General features: G+C 48.3%; 2 protein-coding genes across 5 annotated transcripts; one reads left to right on the top strand and one right to left on the bottom strand.

The window, feature by feature from the left end:
- Window positions 1–34: 34 nt before the first annotated feature.
- On the top strand, window positions 35–6,304 carry LOC144410388 (pterin-4-alpha-carbinolamine dehydratase 2). 3 transcript variants are annotated; one of them, XM_078107062.1, is made up of 4 exons: window positions 35–333; window positions 986–1,117; window positions 5,409–5,489; window positions 6,096–6,304. In XM_078107062.1, exons 1-4 carry the CDS (start codon window positions 229–231, stop codon window positions 6,189–6,191), a joined length of 414 nt encoding a protein of 137 aa, XP_077963188.1. In that variant the 5' UTR covers window positions 35–228; the 3' UTR covers window positions 6,192–6,304. The 3 variants fall into 3 exon arrangements, with proteins under 3 accessions (XP_077963188.1, XP_077963190.1, XP_077963189.1); XM_078107064.1 differs by having other exon boundaries at window positions 164–501; XM_078107063.1 differs by having other exon boundaries at window positions 331–386.
- A 2,985-nt stretch (window positions 6,305–9,289) lies between these two features.
- pitx1 (paired-like homeodomain 1) lies at window positions 9,290–16,578 on the bottom strand. Of its 2 annotated transcripts, XM_078105056.1 has the most exons (5): window positions 16,427–16,578; window positions 15,715–15,769; window positions 12,907–13,044; window positions 11,958–12,160; window positions 9,290–10,422 (listed from the first exon to the last, which is right to left on the bottom strand). In XM_078105056.1, exons 2-5 carry the CDS (start codon window positions 15,758–15,760, stop codon window positions 9,910–9,912), a joined length of 900 nt encoding a protein of 299 aa, XP_077961182.1. In that variant the 5' UTR covers window positions 15,761–15,769; window positions 16,427–16,578; the 3' UTR covers window positions 9,290–9,909.
- Between the last annotated feature and the right edge of the window lie 3,247 nt (window positions 16,579–19,825).

Genomic DNA, 19,825 nt, shown 5'->3' with positions numbered 1-19,825 from the left:
GGAGCATAACGTCGTCCAGTGAAAACAAAATAAAGATTGTAATAATAATTTATTAACCCACACGTAATTAAAACGTGTGGGTTAATAAATTATGAAGCACCAGACTCTCTTCAGAAAACGGGGGATTTTAGATCAGGCACCCCGCCTGGCAGCTATGAGGCCCGGGGGGGGCAGAAGAGGGGCCGGTGGAGGGAAACCGCCGCCACATTATCGTCATCGTCACCGTCCATGTTTGGGTTGATGTTTAACGCGAGGATGAGCGGCTCGTGGCCCTGCCGCCGCCCCTCCGGGCTGCGCAGTCTGCCGCACCTCACCGAGCGCTCCTCCAGCATGGTGAGTGCCTCCCGGCCCGTTAGCGTTAGCACGCGTTAGCATCTCGCTCCAAGGTGAGTCGCACTTACCTGCGGGGACCCCGCGTGGACCCTTTGTACACTGAACCGGAACCGAACCCGTGTGAGCCGCGCGGGAGCGAACGTAGACTCACCTGTGCAGATCCGACAGGTGTCCACGAGCCTTTCTCCCTATTCTTTACTTATTGATTCCATGGATTTAAGCCGGGACATTTTTAACCTTAAATATGGTGTTTTGTGACGTGTAATAATCCGTATTTTATGTTCTATTCTACGTGATTCTATTAAATATGAAATGTCGCTGCTGGGCCGTAATAGTGACGCCCACTAAGTGTGACGTATGAATATATAATGAAGCACATCTCAACGTGTTTAGTACACAGGCAGTAAAGACAACAGCTGGAGGGCCCGAAAAGTCCTCCAAACAAACAAGAACCACTGATAACGGCAATTATTGGTAAAATGTGCATTTTAGAGGTGTTAAGTTGTTAAATAGCAGTTTATTTCTGATTTTATATGTGAAACATACATTTGGCTTGTAGAGCAAATCACAAAACAACAATAATCAAACTTCTTCTGACGTAAATACTATAACAACAACAACAGTGTGTGTGTGTGTGTGTGTGTGTGTCCAGTCATCAGACTCCCACTGGCTTCCGACCGCCGACCGCGACCAGCAGGTGATGGAGCTCAAGACCTCTGGATGGGTGGAGGTGGAGGAGCGCGACGCCATCTTCAAAGAGCTCCACTTCAAAACGTTCAACCAGGTGTGTGTGTGTGTGTGTGTGCGTGCGTGTGTGCGTGCGTGTGTTGAGGACTGACAATCAACAATATATCAATGAGAGAGGAAGAGGGATCTTCTCATAAATGTCTATGGGTCGGAGGAGTCGCCCCCTGCTGGTCACTACAGAGAATGCAGCCTCTTTTATTGTGAAAGGGTTTTCTTGAGGACGTCCTTTGGGTTTTGCCTCTTTAGTGTAATAATTTAGTGCAAACAACTTGATGTGTGTAGTTTAACTTTACCAGCTCACTGGAAACTCAACACAAGTATCACAGTATCACCCCCCCCCCTCACCCCCCCCCCCCCCCCCCGCCCCCAGGGGTAACAGAGACACTGAGTCCCGCCATGGACTCGCTGCAGCATCTCAAGGCCACTTAGCGGACTTCCTCTAATCCCGTCGTTAGTTGTTTTAGGCCCTAAACTAGTCTGTCTTTACACTTCCCCGCGTTTGAAGTCGTGGTTGGGGGATGGGGGGGCGGCGTCGGGGGGGCATCTGCTGGAGCGGCCTCTCCTCTTACCCCGACACGTCAGGCCGCATTACCCTGAGACACGCCAGGCGCCCAGTTGGCAGCAATTGGGGGTTTTGATGAGAATGATTTCTTTCACAAACAATCAAATTGGTAGAAACGTCTCCTCCGGTTTGCAGACCGCTGCCCCCCCCCCCTCGCCCCCTCGCCCCCCCCAGGCCTCCCTCATGTTAGTGGGGAATGAGCTCATGTTGTTCCAACCCTACATGTTGGCAGCCTTCTCCGTCTGTCTGTCTGTCTGTCTCAGCACTCTGACGAGCGATCGGCTCGAGGAGATCAGACCCCGAGAGTTTGAGATGAGGGTGAAGACCCTCTGGAGGCCTCCAGGGGGCAGAAGAGCTTTAGGAACCCTGCGAGCCTCCACGCGTCCTCCTTCCATTGCTGCTCAGTAATCCGTGCGGGCGGAGAGAAAGTAGACCCTCAGTGATCCGGCGTGACGAGGTCTGAATCCTCCTCGACCACATGTGGAAACATCTGCAGCGCGCCGCTCTTCTTATTTTTAGTTGTTTACGCATGTTGTTTGTTTACAGTCGGCCATCTGGCGCGGGGGGGGGGGGGTCTGAATGCGTCACGCCTCCTCCACTCGTTGGGACATTGAGAATAATCGCCGAGGTGATTGTTGTCCACGGATGACAAACTCAACAAAGGCCAAAGGTCAACCTTGAGGATTTTTATAAGATCCCAAATGTATTATCAGTTCTGGGGGAAATGTTCCCAATTCTTCCCGTCAGATAAAAATATATTTCAAATCTCATTAAGAAATCAACAAATAAAAAGGATTTTCTCATTTGCCGAGCAAAATAACTTCCTTCCTCAGAAGTTCAAGTTGGTTTGTGCTGATTATTATCAATCAGTTATTATCAATAATCTTCATCCTCCTCCAATGACCCTCATCCCCCCCCAGGAAGCCTGTACGTAAATAACAGACACATGTGATTCGAGGTCGAGTCCATTTGAGAAAAGAAGACGTCAAGCGCTGTGTGACAATCACGTCTTAATGGCATCAAGTGGGATCGGAGGGTACATCTGGGGGGGGGGGGGGGGGTCTGCCGTCGTGTTTCTGATTATTTGATCCGGGGGGGGGGGCTGCATAATGTCATGTCAAATTATCTGAGCTCTTGACAGCTGAAGCTTGTTGGGGCAGTTGAGGGGTTGAAGTGTGGCCCCCGCGATACTCACGGGGTAAACAAGGGCCGCTGAGAGGGCGAGTCCTTGACCCCCGTTGACATGGCGGCGTGCTGAGGGTGGGTCTTGCTTGGCCCAGGTGGGGGGCATAGAGGTGACCCCGAGGGACCCCCACCTGTGGCTCCGTAGGGTGTTTCAGGTCATTTGTATTCAGAGATTACTGCTTCCTCTCCTCATGTAGGTCCTCCTCTGCCCCCCAAATGTGACTCTGGGGAAGCGTGACACTTGAGGGAAAAGCTCTGGTTAATAAATAAATAATAAAAAAAACACACAAGTTTGTTCTTCACGGCTGGAATAAAAAAACTAGACTTCTACTAGAATTGAAGCCTAATTGAAGAACTAAATTATTCTCATCTGCCAAGTTTTTGTAATATGTGGAAGCGCATCGTACAGATGTGAGCGCAGATGTTTGCGGTGGCCGTGACGTCGTCTTTGTGATGAAGCTGCTTTGAGGAGGTGAGACCCTCCTCCGTTAAGGAAGGACGGTCACCCTTTATTCACACGTGCACACTTCTAAGTTTAGCTTAACTGTCAGTCAAGAAATTCAACTGTAGGCCAATGTGGATATTTTGCCAGTAACAAGAACTCATCATAGAATAAGTCTGCTCCCATAGACGTCTATGAGACGATGCATTCTGGGTAGTGACCAGCAGGGGGCGACTCCTCTGCTCCCATAGACGTCTATGAGGAAATGACTCTACTTCTCTGTAGTGACCAGCAGGGGGCGACTCCTCTGCTCCCATAGACGTCTATGAGGAAATGACTCTACTTCTCTGTAGTGACCAGCAGGGGGCGACTCCTCTGCTCCCATAGACGTCTATGAGGAAATGACTCTACTTCTCTGTAGTGACCAGCAGGGGGCGACTCCTCTGCTCCCATAGACGTCTATGAGGAAATGACTCTACTTCTCTGTAGTGACCAGCAGGGGGCGACTCCTCTGCTCCCATAGACGTCTATGAGGAAATGACTCTACTTCTCTGTAGTGACCAGCAGGGGGCGACTCCTCTGCTCCCATAGACGTCTATGAGGAAATGACTCTACTTCTCTGCAGTGACCAGCAGGGGGCGACTCCTCTGCTCCCATAGACGTCTATGAGGAAATGACTCTACTTCTCTGTAGTGACCAGCAGGGGGCGACTCCTCTGCTCCCATAGACGTCTATGAGGAAATGACTCTACTTCTCTGTAGTGACCAGCAGGGGGCGACTCCTCTGCTCCCATAGACGTCTATGAGGAAATGACTCTACTTCTCTGTAGTGACCAGCAGGGGGCGACTCCTCTGCTCCCATAGACGTCTATGAGGAAATGACTCTACTTCTCTGTAGTGACCAGCAGGGGGCGACTCCTCTGCTCCCATAGACGTCTATGAGGAAATGACTCTACTTCTCTGTAGTGACCAGCAGGGGGCGACTCCTCTGCTCCCATAGACGTCTATGAGGAAATGACTCTACTTCTCTGTAGTGACCAGCAGGGGGCGACTCCTCTGCTCCCATAGACGTCTATGAGGAAATGACTCTCTGGATTTATTATTATTATTGTAAACATGAGTTTATGGTCTTAGTCTCTAGTCTAGTTAATCGCTGATTGACAGGTCTCTAATAGACCATAAAGCAGGAGATGCTTTAGGGCGGGACTTGCTGTGATTGACAGGTCTCTACCAAGCTCCACCCTCTCGTGTTACAAGATGTCGACGGCCAAAACACCAAACTGCAGGCTTCAATTCGCCGGTGTGTCGCTGACTAACTCCACTTTTTATACTAAAATAAGTATAGATGTATATTATACTCCTGTATATACATGTACTGTGTGGACGTATATTACACACACTGTGTGAAGGAGTATGTGTGTGTGTGTGTGTGGGGGGGGGGGGTTGAAATGGGACAATGTGCAGGAAGCTTTAAGTTAACACAAAATCCTTTTACCTGTCACTCAATGTTCAGATTAGAGGGGGGGCATGTTTGGACAACACCTGACCTGACAGGCCGCTCAGCGACGGCTGAGAGAGAACAGACCGCCTCGCCCCCCAAATTGGTGCCAGCGGGTCAAGTTGCAGGAATATGTCAATTACTTAAATTGATCAGGGGACGTTTTTTCTTTCCTCGATAAGCAGTTTGATGGAGCCGCCGATCGCGTTACGCCCGTCGCTCGGCGGTGTCAGGTGGCGGGCCTGTAAACAATGGCGTTTCAGTTGATCTAATTAGGCGGGGGGAAGTATTTAGGGGCTTAATTGAGATTGCAGCGGGAAATTGCTCTGAAATGAGTCTACCGGATTTTTTTATTTTCTCCTCCTCTCTTCGTGGTGAACAACGAAGGATTTCTGCTCTTTGTAGATGATTACGACGTCCACAATCAGCCCCCGGACGCCCTGACCGGTGGGCGTGTCCCTCAGAGGGTGGTGCTGCTACACCGGACTTTGTGGAGTGTTTGTTTCGTGGGAGATCTTGTTCACCGAATCACTAATAAATGCTTCTTTAAAGCAGCTGACGTCACGATGAGACACTCTGATCAACAACCTGCAGGTCGGTCTACATGCACAGCTAAAGATACTTCCTGTTTTTGATTGACAGGCGTTTGGCTTCATGTCCCGAGTGGCTCTGCAGGCGGAGAAGATGAACCACCACCCAGAGTGGTTCAATGTTTATAACAAGGTAATAACTCATGTGTTCAGTCCCGCTGCGACGCTACGGGCTCATCGGATCCCCCCCCCAGTCGCTGCGAGCTAACTGCTAACAGCACGGCCGCTTCCCGCCCTTTATAGTAGCGTTGACGTGACAAACCTCAGGATCTCTGGCTGAGTTACGCCTGCTCTTTATTAAGGGGGGGCACATAAATCCCACTGACGAGCTGCTGATATTAATATTCGCTCATGTTGGTTTTTATTCGCTCTGCGTATTAAGTTGTGGGTTTTTAGAAACTGCCTTCCAGGGAGAAACCTCATTGGTTGAGCAACGTCTCAATGGGCGGGGCCAAATATCTTGTCAATGCTTGAGGAAACTGCTGACGCTCGTTCACACTCTTCCATGTAGCTCTTTAGCTTAGCATGGCGATTGGAAAATGTGGCGAGCAGCTGGCTCGGTCAGGTGACCAGTGGAAGGATCCAATAAAAGCTCCTGAGTCTCTTCAGATGAGAAGCTTCTGAGCTACGTGGCCGTTAGCTTAGCTTAGCTTAGCACAAAGATGAAAAGCAGGTCGCCTGGCTCCCATCGAAGGATAATAACCCTTTTTGATTTGGTCTGCTTGATATCGGCGCTCAGGTGCAGATCACGCTGACCACACACGACTGCGGGGGGCTGTCCAAGCGCGACATCAGGATGGCCAAGTTCATCGACGAGATCGCGACTTCGATGTGACGTCTCTGCTCTCCGATCACATCTGGGGACGATGTCCATGTTTCCTGTTTGTAGAGGACGGAGACGACGTCCTCGTTACGACGACGTTTGAATAAAAAAGCTTTTGAAGAAAATCTTTCTCTGTGGTTCACGGTTCCATCGTTTCATGAGCTGTTAAATGGACAGGAAGTGTTCCGCAGCAGAACCGATCCAGAGGAGTCTGGAAGAGTGGAACCGAGCCGCTGTGTTGTTCCTGGAGGAGGAAGCTAATGGCTGAGGGACATGAGGAAGAGGAGGAGGAGCCAGGCCTGATATGGCCCCTTAATCGGCCTCAGCAGCTGATGGCCAGAACCACACACACACACACACACACACACACACACACACACACACACACACACACACACACACACACACACACACACACACACACACACACACACACACCATCTCTGGACTGCTGGCGCTGCAGAATTAGGAGGTGAAGCTGAAGAAAGGATTAAGGAGCCAGAATCCAGGTGTGTGAGAGTGTGTGTGTGTGTGTGTGTGTGTGTGTGTGTGTGTGTGTGTGGTGTGTGTGTGTGCGCGCGCAGACCTTGAAATGGAAAAACCATAATTCTCCTGCTGTGGGGGGTAACGGGGGGTAAAGGGGGGGCAGCAGAAAGGCTTTCTGGGCTCCTTCCAAGCCGCCATGTTCCTCCTCTGGGTGTCTGGGGGGGGAATCTGATCCGGCCCAATAAAGATAACAAGGCCGGCTGTGGGATTCTCTGTAGAGGAAGAACCGCTGGCCGTGATCACAAAGAGCAAACCGGGAGCATTGGTCCGCCCCCCCCCGGCCCCCCGGCCCCCCGGCCGCTGTGCGTGAACAGACACACATTGTCGTCGTCTTCCATTTGGAACGTGAAGGATCAGAAGCTTTCGGCTTCGGCCCAGTAGGACGTGTTGGAGGTTCATGGACAACAAGTAGGACGAGAGAACATCTGCGACATACATGCTGAGGGTCAACGTGGTTACCATAGCAACATGCTAACAGTTTAGCACAAAGTACAGCTGGGGCTGATGGGAAGACAAACAAAAGTTGCTGACTGAATGTTTGCATGACACTTTATTTTTAATTTTTAAATCTTTTTAACTTCTATTCCTTTATTTTTAAACCACCCCACTGACTCTTGTCGTCCTGTCCGTGTATGTGACACACTACGGCAACAAGCGCTCCCTGATCCCCGCAGGAAGAAGTACAGGTGTGTTTACAGCAGAACCAACAGGAGCCTCCGTTTAGGAGCGCTTGTTTTGGTAATTAGGGTACACCAGATGGCCCGGGAGGGTGTAGAGATCTCAGATATCAGCCACAGAAGAGGAGCGACTCTCAAACAGCAGCTTCCTGCTTTCTCTCCAGCGCGGCGGTTTGAGGAGACGAGACGCCGTCAGACGTTTGTCATTCTGTTAATATAAAAACTACGCACTGCAACAATTAAGATTATTATCTCAAGACTTTGAAAACGAGGCACCAGATTAAACTCAGGAGCTCAACATGGAAACAGTATAAATATTAATGGTGATTGTGATGCAGAAGCTTTAGTCAGTTAGATATCTGTCAAATATGGACGTCTACGAGAAGCTCCATCGCGCTGCGTCTTGGATGCCGTTTTGAACCCTTCTTCTATTTTGGTGCGTGAACTTTGCCCTCTTGGTTCAGGCGCGTTCACGGTGCCGCGTGTTCTTATCTACAGCCAGAGAGGGGCATTGTGGGTAACGCGACGGCGTGCGCGCTTTGTTTTTCTTTGGCCTCGTCAAACAAATCACAGAAGGAAATGTTGCTGCTGTGAGAGCTTCAGTAAGTATGTGGAAATATGTTAAAGCCCCTTTAGGGGATGAATGCAGCAAAAGACCCCAATGACATAAAAGTGACCTTTGACCTCATGAGCATGAATCAGATGAACGTGTCATGTGATTCCTGAACTCACCTGTGAGGATCAGACACGGTGGAGATGAGAAGTTCGATAATAAAGGAAAAATATTCTACGTCGTCGATGTATAAGAACAATGAATATTGTGGTGAAATAATGAATTAAAGTTTGTGGAGACTTTCGGTCACGAGGTCACAATGTATCACTGGAGAATTATGAAACTTATTAAACTATTACTTCACAGTAATATTTTAATTTATGGTGTGGTCCGTTTTTATTGTAAAATACTATACACTGTAAAACACTATACTGTAAAACACTATACTGTAAAACACTATACTGTAAAACACTATACTGTAAAATACTATACACTGTAAAACACTATACTGTAAAACACTATACTGTAAAATACTATATACTATACCTTTCCAAAAACACACTTTAAAGTCAAACCAAAGTACCTTTTGATGGTTAAGATGCAGATATATAAACTAAATAACTAAGAAGATTATTTTAAATGATCATGGACACAAAGTCATTTTAAAAATATTATTAACTTAGAATATTAATTAAGTTAAGTTTTAAGTTGTTAAGTTTTACTTACTGCCTGAGTCTCTTTCAGCATCCTGGTTCCTCTGGATTATTTTATTAGTCATTAAATGGTAAACACACACACACACACACACACACACACACACACACAGTATCAGTTTGAGCACACAGTCATTACTGCTGAACGTGCAGTAATATCTACGTGAGAGACACGTGCAGATTTGTGCACGTGTCAGAAACCAGATATGGAATTGATTGAATTTTTTCTGGTTCTAGATAAATTTAATCTGAAGTTGTTTCCGGTTATTATCTCATCATGAGATTTAAATACATGTTCTCACACTGATTAGAGTGTGTGTATATATATATATATATATATATATATATATATATATATATATATATATATATATATATATATATATATATATAAATGAACCCGCCCTATAAAATAAGGCTGATGATGATTCTCAGAGCTCAGGATGCGTTTTGACTCCATTGACTTTATTTCCCTCTGTCATAGAAAACAGGGAAATAAAATGTCTGAATGAGCTTTAAGGTTAAAGAAGCGGAATAAAGCTTCTTCTATCTGAGCTGATCCCTCGGATCAATATGTCTTATTAGCAGTTATTCCTTCTGCTCCTCACACATAAAATAAAGTCTCTTTTCCTGCAGTTTATTCAAACAAACACGTCACCATAAACACACGAGGACTCGGATACAGTTTAGTGGAATAACTTCTTACATCATCGCACGGATCACGTGACACTCGAGTTTACACATGCGGGCTTTTTATATTTCAGCAAAAGCAAAATGAGAGCAGAGACACGGTGACGTGCACTGGGTGTCGGGGTCTGGGGGGTCTGGGGGGTTTGGGGGGGGACACAGAAGCGGTACAAAATATGTACAATATTATGGGCCAGATCACTTGAGTCGCGATATGATCCAAACTTTAGTCCGCTTTTATTTGGTTTTTTTCTCTCCAGTTTCCAAGAGTCAGCACACAGAAAGAAGAAAGCATGAAGTCCATGTTCGGCCTGTATATATTTACATGTATGTACAGTGCAGCAACGCGCCTTCATCATAAAAAGCTCAATGATCCGGGACACCTGAACAGCTGCTGAGTTCATCGTAAACACACAAAACCCGCATAATCCACGTTCTCTGCTTCTTTTTTTGTCTTGGAAATAATTGCAACTAATCCAGTTTAGTTGCCCCCCCCCCCCCCCCCCCCCCATCTGATCACACGTATATACTCATATATATTTGATCGGCTCCCGTCAGCTGTTGTACTGGCACGCGTTCAGGCTCGTGCCCGGGCCCTGCAGGCCGCCGTAGCCGAAGCTCGGGTGCTGTTTGGACTTGAGTCTGAGCGTGCACGTGTCCCGGTAGACGCTGTACGGAGAGCCGGGCGGCCCGTACGGGCACGCGGACGGCGACATGCCGGAGTTGATGCCGGACGCGCCGATGCCGTTCAGGTTGTTGAGGCCCGGCGGCGCGGCGGGGGGGCCCATCCCGGGCGCCATGGTCATGGAGGAGATGGAGCTGGGCGCGGAGAACATGGACTGCGAGGTGAGCGGGCTCATGGAGTTGAAGAAGGTGAAGTTCTTGGAGGAGAGCGGCGCGGGGGCCAGCCCCTTGTTGGGCCAGTTGTTGTAGGAGTAGGTGGGGTACATGTCCTCGTAGGGCTGCATCAGCCCGCTGAACTGCGGCAGGTAGCTGCTCTTGCACAGGTCCATCTGCTGGTTGCGCTCGCGCTTCCTCCACTTGGCCCGGCGGTTCTTGAACCACACCTGAGGAGACACGCGCGCGTTACCGACACAACCAGTCAAGGTCGCGCGGATTTACCAACAAAGGTTCAAGCTTTTTCATTATTATGAATTATGAGATACGGATGGAACAATATTTCTGTGTTTTGGCTGCAGAAAAAACTCTCACACACACACACACACACACACTCAATTGAAAAATGATATATCGATATATATTTATTATATAGATATACACTGTATATCTATATAATAAAACAACGTATGGTTTATATATACAATTATACATACATATATATATATAATTATAAAAGAAAAAAAGAAAACTATATATACAAATTAAATTAAAAGCGTGTGGTTTTAAATGAACACACACGATTCTTTATAAACTAATATTTTTAAATAAACACACATCGCTTTTATTTGAGCCGAAAAGTCTTCATGAGTTTGGATTTATTGATCAGATTTTTCCTAATTGTCCTTTTCCAAAAAAAATCCGCCAGTTTGAGAGAAAATGCTCGAGATTTTGTACTTTAATTAGATTCAATAACCGTTAATCACGAGTGTAAATGACGACGGATGAATTCTTATTAGTTTGTGTTCTAAATGTTCTATTTAAGCCCAAAACTAAGTGTTGAATTACTTGCAAAAAAGAAACAAAAGACCAACTTTTCTCTTCTCCAAATAATTAATCTTCAAATATTTAGTTTCTATTTGAGTCACAAAAGATTTAAAAAATGATTTATTGTTTGGTGATTTAAATAAAGCGGGGGGGGGGGGGGGGGGGGGGGTCATAATAAAATCAGGTTTACAGCACCAATCCAACTGTAAACGGATCAGAAACAGTTTACAAGCGGAGATAAACTGTCCACGCGGACGTGATCGATCCGAATCAATAATGTATCATCTAATGAGGGGAGCACTAAACGAGCTGATCCGACCTGAGCTGCGGTGACCTTCAGAGGTCACGTCCACTTTCAAACGTCAAAACATGTCCCACGTACTCAGGCACGCGCGTTCTATTTAAATCACACTTTCAAAAGTATTTATTTTCGCACTTTAACTTTCTGGATGCGTTTTCACGCTGTTTGAGGAGGCGGATTTTTTTGCGTAGTTTCTGTAAATAATAAAAAAAAACTGACGTGAGAGACACGCGAAGCCGAATTTACACCCGCGGACAGGTTTTATACACTAAAGGTAATTAATGGTTCGTCCATATGAACTCTGAGAAGGATATTCACTCAGGTGTCTGTTCTAGAGGAATATATATATATATAGATATATATAATACATATATATATATATATATATATATAGAGGCCCTGAAGTATATATATATATATATATACAAAGCACAAACACGGGGATTCATCTTTAATACCTTTAAATAGCTTATAGTTTTAGTCTGCCAGCTGTCAATTTCTCATCAAATGTTTGTTATCATGACTCCGTGGAACCAATAACACTCAGCGTGACTAATAAAAGCTCTGATATTAAACATGTTGTTGATGTGGCTGCAGCGTGTTGGTCGCGTCATGCGTCCCTCAGACGGGTCTCACCCGCACTCGGGCCTCTGTGAGGTTGGTCCACACGGCGATCTCCTCGCGCGTGCTCATGTCCGGGTAGCGGTTCCTCTGGAACGTGGCCTCCAGCTCCTGCAGCTGCTGGCTGGTGAAGTGCGTGCGCTGCCGCCGCTGCTTCTTCTTCTTCGGGTCGTCCGCGGTCCCGTCATCGCTGCGCGGCTCCGCGCCGCGCTCCTTCTCTGCGGGTCACAGGGTCGCGGATTCCACGTGAAACAGCGTGATATTGTTGTCGTTGCGTGGATATTTAAACCGGAAAAGGTTAAACGTGTCCGACCCGCAGGCCCTGAAGTTCTTCCAGCACGGAACAAAGAAGTAGTGACTGATTTACGACCCGAGCAGAGAAGCGACACGTTGATCGACGAGACTCATCTCACGTCTTCTGACCTGATTATTGTTATTATAATTATTATTATTATGATTATCCTCATCAAACGGAGCAGTCAGCACGTGCAGAGCTTCATCATAGAAGAAACGTCTACTTACAATTTAAAACCACAATACGTTTTCTTTTTATAGAAGCCGCGTATCCAAACAAAAGGAAACACCGAGCAAACATTCCTCTTTAGCTTTGGTGAAGAGAGAAAAGCGCAGAAGCTTCTGGAACAATTCGCTCACGTTCTGCAGACGTTGCGCCTCTGTAGTTATTTATAATATTTACAGTTCTAATGCATTAACCAACATTTACTCTGCGCATTCTTCCCTGACAGACTGCGGCCAAGGGTGACGCGCACGGAACCCGCACGGCGGTGTTCGTGCGCGTCCGTCTCTGCAGCGACTTAAGAATCTCTGCAGGAGCGTCTCGGGCCGCTTCCGTCCGAGTCACGCGCGCCGTCTGACGGCCGTAAACGGGCCCCCGCGGACGTAAAGCCGGCGGGCTCTGCCCTCGGGAGGGAGCGAGGGAGGGAGGGAGGGAGGGAGGGTGTACCTGGCGGCTCCGCGTCCGAGGACTCGCTGCTGGAGTTCTCCACCCCCCCCCGGCCGCCGCGCGGGGCTCTCGGTAAGTGAAACGCGGGCGCCGCCGCCGCCGCCGCCGCCTCGACGCCCCGGTCCGAATTCATCCCACCTTGAAGAGAAGGGGGCGCACAAGAGGGGGAGACGGGGGAGGGAGGTGAGTCCTGGGGGGAGGGAGGGGGGGGGGGGCACAAAGCTTTCCTCAACACCTGAAAGAATCCACCCGCGACATGAGAGGAGGACCCGCGCGGGGAAAAGGCTCCCACCAGCCGGCCGCTCCACGGAGAACAGGTCCCAGAAGGAGAACTGCGCGCGAGAGGCGGAGACCATCCCGTCGGCTGCGTTTAACCCCCCCAAAAAACAGCCGGTCCCTCCCACTGCCCCCCCCCCCCCCCCCCCCCTCCTCTCCCCACACCCGCCCGAGTCTGACGTCACCAGCAACAAGTGGAAAAGGCCGTTGAGACGGTTTCTTTATGTCTTCAGTGCGTTTGTTCCGCACAATAAGAACAAACACGCAGTCACTTTGTTCACTCCGACGCGCGCACGTTTCTTAAAGCGTGCACTCTGCGTCGGGAGCGCGCAGCGCATTGCGTTGCTCTCCAAGAGTAAACGGGCCTTTTATTCGCGCAGGCACGTCTGAATCTGCTGCGCTTCTACACACACGCACGGACACAATGCAGTGTGTATATCTCGGATATGTACCGAGCTGAGTAAACATTTGCCCTCCAGCACGGACCGGCCCGGTTACTGCCCCCCCCGCTGTGAGAAGCGCGCGATGTGAGCATTTCTGTGCGCGTGATTAATGAGTCTGTAAAGCGTCACTTTGACAAATAAACAACCGGGACACATCCGTCATTCATCCACCGCGCGGCTCTTAAAACGCGCACAATTACACCAAATTACACAACATTACACCACATTACACCACATTACACCACATTACACCACATTACACAGCATGAAACGGTGTTCAGACTGAGCTGCAAGGTAAGAAACCACTGCAGAGCTCCGTGTGCGCGCGTGTGCGCGTCTGTAAACGTCAGCAAGAAAGAAAACGTCTCTGCGCGCGCTCACAAAAAAAAGAGGCCAAACGACTTGATATCAGATCGGAGGTCAGCTCGTTCTAGTACATCTGTTGCATCATGGGTAGTTGTGTTCATTTTGACTTTGGTTTTTATTCAGACTCATCTGAGTATTGTTTGGCACACCAGCGGCCATACGGATAAATATAATATTTCCCTACCACAGTTTTCCAATTTGCGTATGTGTGTGTGTGTGTGTGTGTGTGTGTGTGTGTGTGTGTGTGTGTGTGTGTGTGTGTGTGTGTGTGTGTGTGTGTGTGAGTCCACTGAGGGAGAAGCTCTGCGGGACTAAAGGACACTTTGTCTTTGGATCTTTTGAGGATGAAGATGAAGAACTGAAGAACACGAGCAGCCTTCTGTGAGACGCTTTGTGGGTAAAAGGAGACCTCGAGGACGCCGACGTCCCATCAGCGGGTGGAGGTCACCGTGGACAGAAGGACCCGTTTGTTTGGGGAGTAGTTGGTGCATTTCGTGCACGTGGGTCGATACAGGGGATCCGTCATCAATCAGCTTTATATCACACAGGTACGGAGCAACGGGACATCCCGCCGGCTGGTTCCGTACAGCAGCGTGATGCTGAATCACCAATAAACTCTGTGACCCTTAAACCCCCCCGCGGAATATTAAAGGCTTTGCACCACCCGCCCGCCGGCCTCCGGCCTCCAGCTGCTGCAGCGTGATAGATGGAGATGTTGTAAGCGCGCGCGTCCCGCTCCTCCTCCGCTCCGGAGGGCACTTGGCGTGATGGATGAGCGGGAAAGCCTTTCCATCCGGCGGGACGGGTTAGAGGCCAGCGGAGACGCAAACACCCCCCCGAGAAGTGAAAACAAACGCGCCGTTAATCACGCGGCGAACGCACGTGACGCCGAGCCGCTGTTTGCCGCAGAGCAACGGGAACCGACGCGCGGCCGAGCGGGAACTAAAGGCCGGAGGACGGGGAGGAATATGTTTCCCGCTCGGTCCAATAAATAAAACAAAAGGTTCTGATGACGCTGATCAAGCTGCGGCGTCCGACGGACATTGGTTCAAGACACTAAAGTCTAATTTATGCTTTGACCCCAAAGGTCATATAAGTACACAAAAACAATAAAAGCGCACGTATTGTATATATATATATATATATATATATATATATATATATATATATATATATATAATACGTGCGCTTTTATTGTTTTTGCGTGATATATATATATATATATATACTTATCCCTCCGCTGTGTGTCGATCTTTGTCTTTACAATAATCATCTTTCCATACTGAGTGGTGCTGTAGGGCCGGACCCTGAAGCTCCTCTATTATTATTATTATTATTATTATTCCTGAAAGAAAATGTGAAAAGCGCGGTTGTTGTCACGTCTCTGACGGTGTTTTTTGCTGTGATTAAATCCGGATTTACTGAAAACTTCCATAATTGCAAACGATGCTTGATTTATATATGTGCATAAATGACATCACACGTTATTGACGTGCACATATAACAGATATAAGCAGCGCGTGGCGCTGTGCTGCGTCTTTCTGCGCGTTGTTTTGTTTCTAAAAGGTGGAGAAGCAGCTGAGCGCGTCCCGGGGACACGTCCTCCCCGCACACCAAACACGCTGCGCGGGGAGCGGCCACGCGCTGTGACCTCGCGCTCTCCCTCGGCCCCACGTCACACTCTGTAAGTCCAATGAGGCGTTCACGGTTTGGTTTTTCATACCTGCGTCCGCGCCGGAAATCACGCTCTTCGACAGATTCAGTTCCATTCCAGTTCCCTGCAAAACAGAGGCGGGACGTCCCGGATGAGGATAATAAACACAGTTATAAATGTATGACAACACATGTTCTGTTTCCCTTTATATAAATGATATGACCCCATTTCACATGAAGACTCCCGTAAAACGTCTTTCCTCAATTCTCACTCATTCTTAGGAAATATTTATTGGAAAACAAAACAATAAAAGTGCTTAAATGAGCAGCTCCTCCAACGCATCATGTAAACTGTCACTCTGTTTCATTACGGCATTCTGTGCCACTACAGTGCGCGTGTTCTCACGCACAACACACACACACACTGCTCTCGGTCTTCGCTCGGCTCCCTTCTGTCCCTCCGTGTTCACGCGATTCGTGCACTTTGCGTCCGGCTTATTTAAGACGTCCGTCCGACGTTAAACGACAAAGGAGGCGACGCGCTGCGCGTGAAGATGCTTCCAGTCCCCGGCCACGAGCCCCTGTGCGCAGCCGGCCTCACGCGGCGCGCGGCGCGCTCCCCGCTCCGCAATGCAATACTTCCACGACGCGGACTCTTGTGTGACTCCAATCCGCCGCATCCAACGCGTAAAACCGCTCCAGATGGAGACGCCAAACCGCCGGACCGATTAGCTGCAATTCAGCGACCGGGACAGCCGGCGGTGTGTGCGTGTTTTACTCACCGGATGGTGCCTAACGGAGGCAGACGACAGAAAACAGGGATAAAGCCTCAGAGTTTCCCCCCATGCAGGTCTTCAGTAAATCCACTTCATGCGTGTGCTGCGCGTACACGCTGCGTCCTCGGGAGTCTGCGCTTTGTCGCGTCTCCGCGGTGCTGTCTTTGGTTTTCTTCTCCAGCGGTCTGCAGCACGCCTCGCGTGACGTCACGATACCCCTCCACACACACACACACACACACACACACACACACACACACACACACACACACACAACTACCCCCACAGTGTCTTCATCGCTGCAACCTCAATAACCTCCTCATAAGAGTTTTCTCCCTATTTTTTGTTCTGCGAGAAATTCCACAAGCGCACCATCTCCAGCTGAAGACCCCCCCCCCCCCCCCACGTCCTCCGCCTCCTCATTTTCATACCAAAGTTTATCCATATTCTCAGTTTCTGATCTTCATCTATACTCATTATCTGTACCTTTAACCCCCAATATTACTAGCAGAGATGCAGACAGTTATATCACTTTAAAATGCCATGATGGGGAAAATATTATTGTAACAATAATGAAATTAACATCAACACGGCAGTTATTTAATTCTTTAAAAAAAGCATCTGCTGCTCATATTTCCCGCGTGTGTGAAGAGTCGAGGTTTAAAGATTTTTATGTTCATCATTTGTGTGTAAATCACCTTTTAAAACAACCTGTGTGTGAACTCACGCAGGTTGAGTTGGGTTACGACGAAATGTAATAATAATAATAATAATGATAATATACAGTTATTTTGCACTGTCGTAATGAAACACACACCCGATATATATATATATATATATATATATATATATATATATATATATATATATATATATATATACATACACTATTTTTTATTATATATATATATACTATACTATTATATATATATATACATACACTATTTTTTATTATATATATATATATATATATCTACATATATAGCAAAGTAACAGTATTTATCAGTTCAGCTGATAAATACTGTCTCACACCACACAGTCATTGAGCCTTTTTATATAAATAACCTAATTGATTTGATCTGTTTGAGGCACTAAGCATGTTTGTCCATTCGATAATGAAATGATTTGGTAAACATTATTCCAGCTAACAGGTTGTTGTTTGGTAATTGTCATGCATGACACTATTTACAGCTTTAAAGCGACATTTTTTTTGTCATCTTCATGTCAATCAAAAGAATCAAAATGTTCCAACGCAGTTGTGTAAAAGCCGCTTGGACACGCGGGGCCTCCCGAACAAACGCTCATATTAAAGAGACACTGAGTGATGTTTTCTGAAAGAAATCTAAAAACAGAAGACGGTCTTTTGAGTCTGAGCTGCAGCGACGGGAAGAAACCTTTCCAACCCTAAAATTAAAGCAAATACGCTGATTATTGGGGACACTAATTTATGATTATAATACTGATTAAAATCCCCTAAAAAAGCGAATTAAAGTAGGTACCAAATACAGTCCGGATTAAAATCAAGCGGTGGATTTAAAAGTCTCAGACTTTTAATTATAAAAAAAACAACGGCGTATTTTTTAATATAACATATAATAAATATTTATTTATGTAACATTTTAACATTTCGGCGGCCGTTCACCACCCCCACGCTAACATTTCCATCCCCACATGCTCGGTTTACAGCCTCCTCCGTTTGGCCCGGGACCTCGGAGAAAGTGTGAAATGTGTCCCACCCTCCACTTTCCTTCTGGACTCGGCCAAGAGCCGTCGCAGCGGCCGGCTGCGGGAGCGGGATCCCGGGGATTAACGGCGGCCCGCTGGCGGCCCCCCAGAGCCCTCAGTCCGCTTCCTGCAGGCGAGACGCGTCACAGCCCGCAGCGGCTCCTTCCCCTCCCAGTTTAATTCATAGACGGACATTTATTTTGATAAAAGCCAACAGATGAATTTGACCAAACTGTCACATTGTCTGCAGCGACCGCAGTGACCCCCAGCTCCCAGCATGCAACAGTATCCTCCAAACAGCAACGCCACGCAAGACGGGCCTGCGTAATTATCTACCTGTGAGGCCTGGATGCTGAATGTTGAGTCCAGCACACACACACACACACACACACACACACACACACACACACACACACACACACACACACACACACACACACACACACACACACACAGGCTGTGTGTAATTGGGCAGTAGGCAGCCAGGTAGAATGCTGTGATTACTCAACGAGTGACTCGAGGAGTTAAGTGGTGCCCTGGAGGTGAGGCCGTGGCCTCATCTCTCCTGTGCAAATAGGTGGAGGGATTATTTAGCCTGTTTGGTGTCTGTGTGTGTGTGTGTGTGTGTGTGTGTGAGGGGGGGGAGGCGTGTGTCCTGTCTGATGGTCACCCCCACAGCGTAAATAGTCATTCCTAAATAACAGAGGGGCTGATGCGCTGTGGAAAACAGGCTCCCGCCCCGCCGGGGGGGGCAGTTTGGACGAGGTGTGTGTTTTTCGGACGCGTCATGATCTTCTCACGGAAGTGGAATACGAGAAGAACAGACGTTGAGCTGAAGCCGACTGTTGTCAGTTGCTACGGTGACGTCACAGGTCAGACGGGCCGCTAAGTGGCGATGGACGGCTAGCTGGTTAGCCACGTAGCTTGTCTTGTGCTGGTCCAATCACCAAGCGGCCTTTCTCCTGCATGTTCTAACTGTTTGAGGTTGCTCTGGCTGCAGACCCCCCCCCCCCCCCCCCCCCCATAGCTTTACTAGGAGCTTGTTGACATGCAGGCAGACAAGAAGCTTTCCATTCTGTCGAGCTCACAAACCCCCCCTGATTGATTCTGCAGAGCGTGGACGAGCTCAGGAAACAGGCCTCATACACTAAACCCAGCAGCTCTGTGGCCTGGGGCATCAAGGGGGGGCATGGGTGGGGGGCAGAACGAACGCTCAAATCAACGTAGCAGGGCGGCATTTTTGTCTGTTTCCCGTTGCCATGGCGACGGGCCAGACGGACTCACCGGAAGTGAGTAAACAAACCCCCGACCAGCCCGGATATCTTCCCCCGAATAAAACGTCTGCTTCCAGTCAGGGGGGCATCTTTTGGGGGGGATGGATGCTCCGTAGCTTGTTTGTGTTTTGCTCGTTTGAAGCCGCCCCCCTTGAAGTGTGTCAGTCGCAGATGTCACAGTTTCCAATCGGCAGTGAAATTAGTGATGTTGTGATTGCGGCGGGCCGGTGGCTTAGCAGCGTAAACAAGTGTGCAGCGTGTGGCGAGCAGCGCCGGCCCTCCTTCTCCTCCCCACTCTTGGGCTTAGTGCTGATGAGAAGCGGACGTCTAGCTCCCACTTCCTCATCCGAGCGTGAAGCTAATGCTGGCTAACGTCTAAAAGGCCGGTGACATCACTCCTTTGCCC

This window comes from Gasterosteus aculeatus, chromosome 7 (genome assembly GCF_964276395.1).
Source record: "Gasterosteus aculeatus chromosome 7, fGasAcu3.hap1.1, whole genome shotgun sequence".
Classification (NCBI taxonomy): domain Eukaryota; kingdom Metazoa; phylum Chordata; class Actinopteri; order Perciformes; family Gasterosteidae; genus Gasterosteus; species Gasterosteus aculeatus.
Note: the sequence above shows the minus strand (reverse complement) of the source record. Positions and strands in the feature narration are given on the sequence as shown.

Coding starts and splice junctions, on each gene's coding strand:
- LOC144410388 (XM_078107062.1), top strand. CDS start 229: ATGTTTGGGTTGATGTTTAACGCGAGGATGAGCGGCTCGTGGCCCTGC. Junction 334..985: donor CCGAGCGCTCCTCCAGCATG/GTGAGTGCCTCC, acceptor GTGTGTGTCCAG/TCATCAGACTCCCACTGGCT. Junction 1,118..5,408: donor ACTTCAAAACGTTCAACCAG/GTGTGTGTGTGT, acceptor TTTGATTGACAG/GCGTTTGGCTTCATGTCCCG.
- pitx1 (XM_078105056.1), bottom strand. CDS start 15,760: ATGGAACTGAATCTGTCGAAGAGCGTGATTTCCGGCGCGGACGCAG. Junction 12,161..12,906: donor CTCGGACGCGGAGCCGCCAG/GTACACCCTCCC, acceptor TGTGACCCGCAG/AGAAGGAGCGCGGCGCGGAG. Junction 10,423..11,957: donor TCACAGAGGCCCGAGTGCGG/GTGAGACCCGTC, acceptor GTGTCTCCTCAG/GTGTGGTTCAAGAACCGCCG.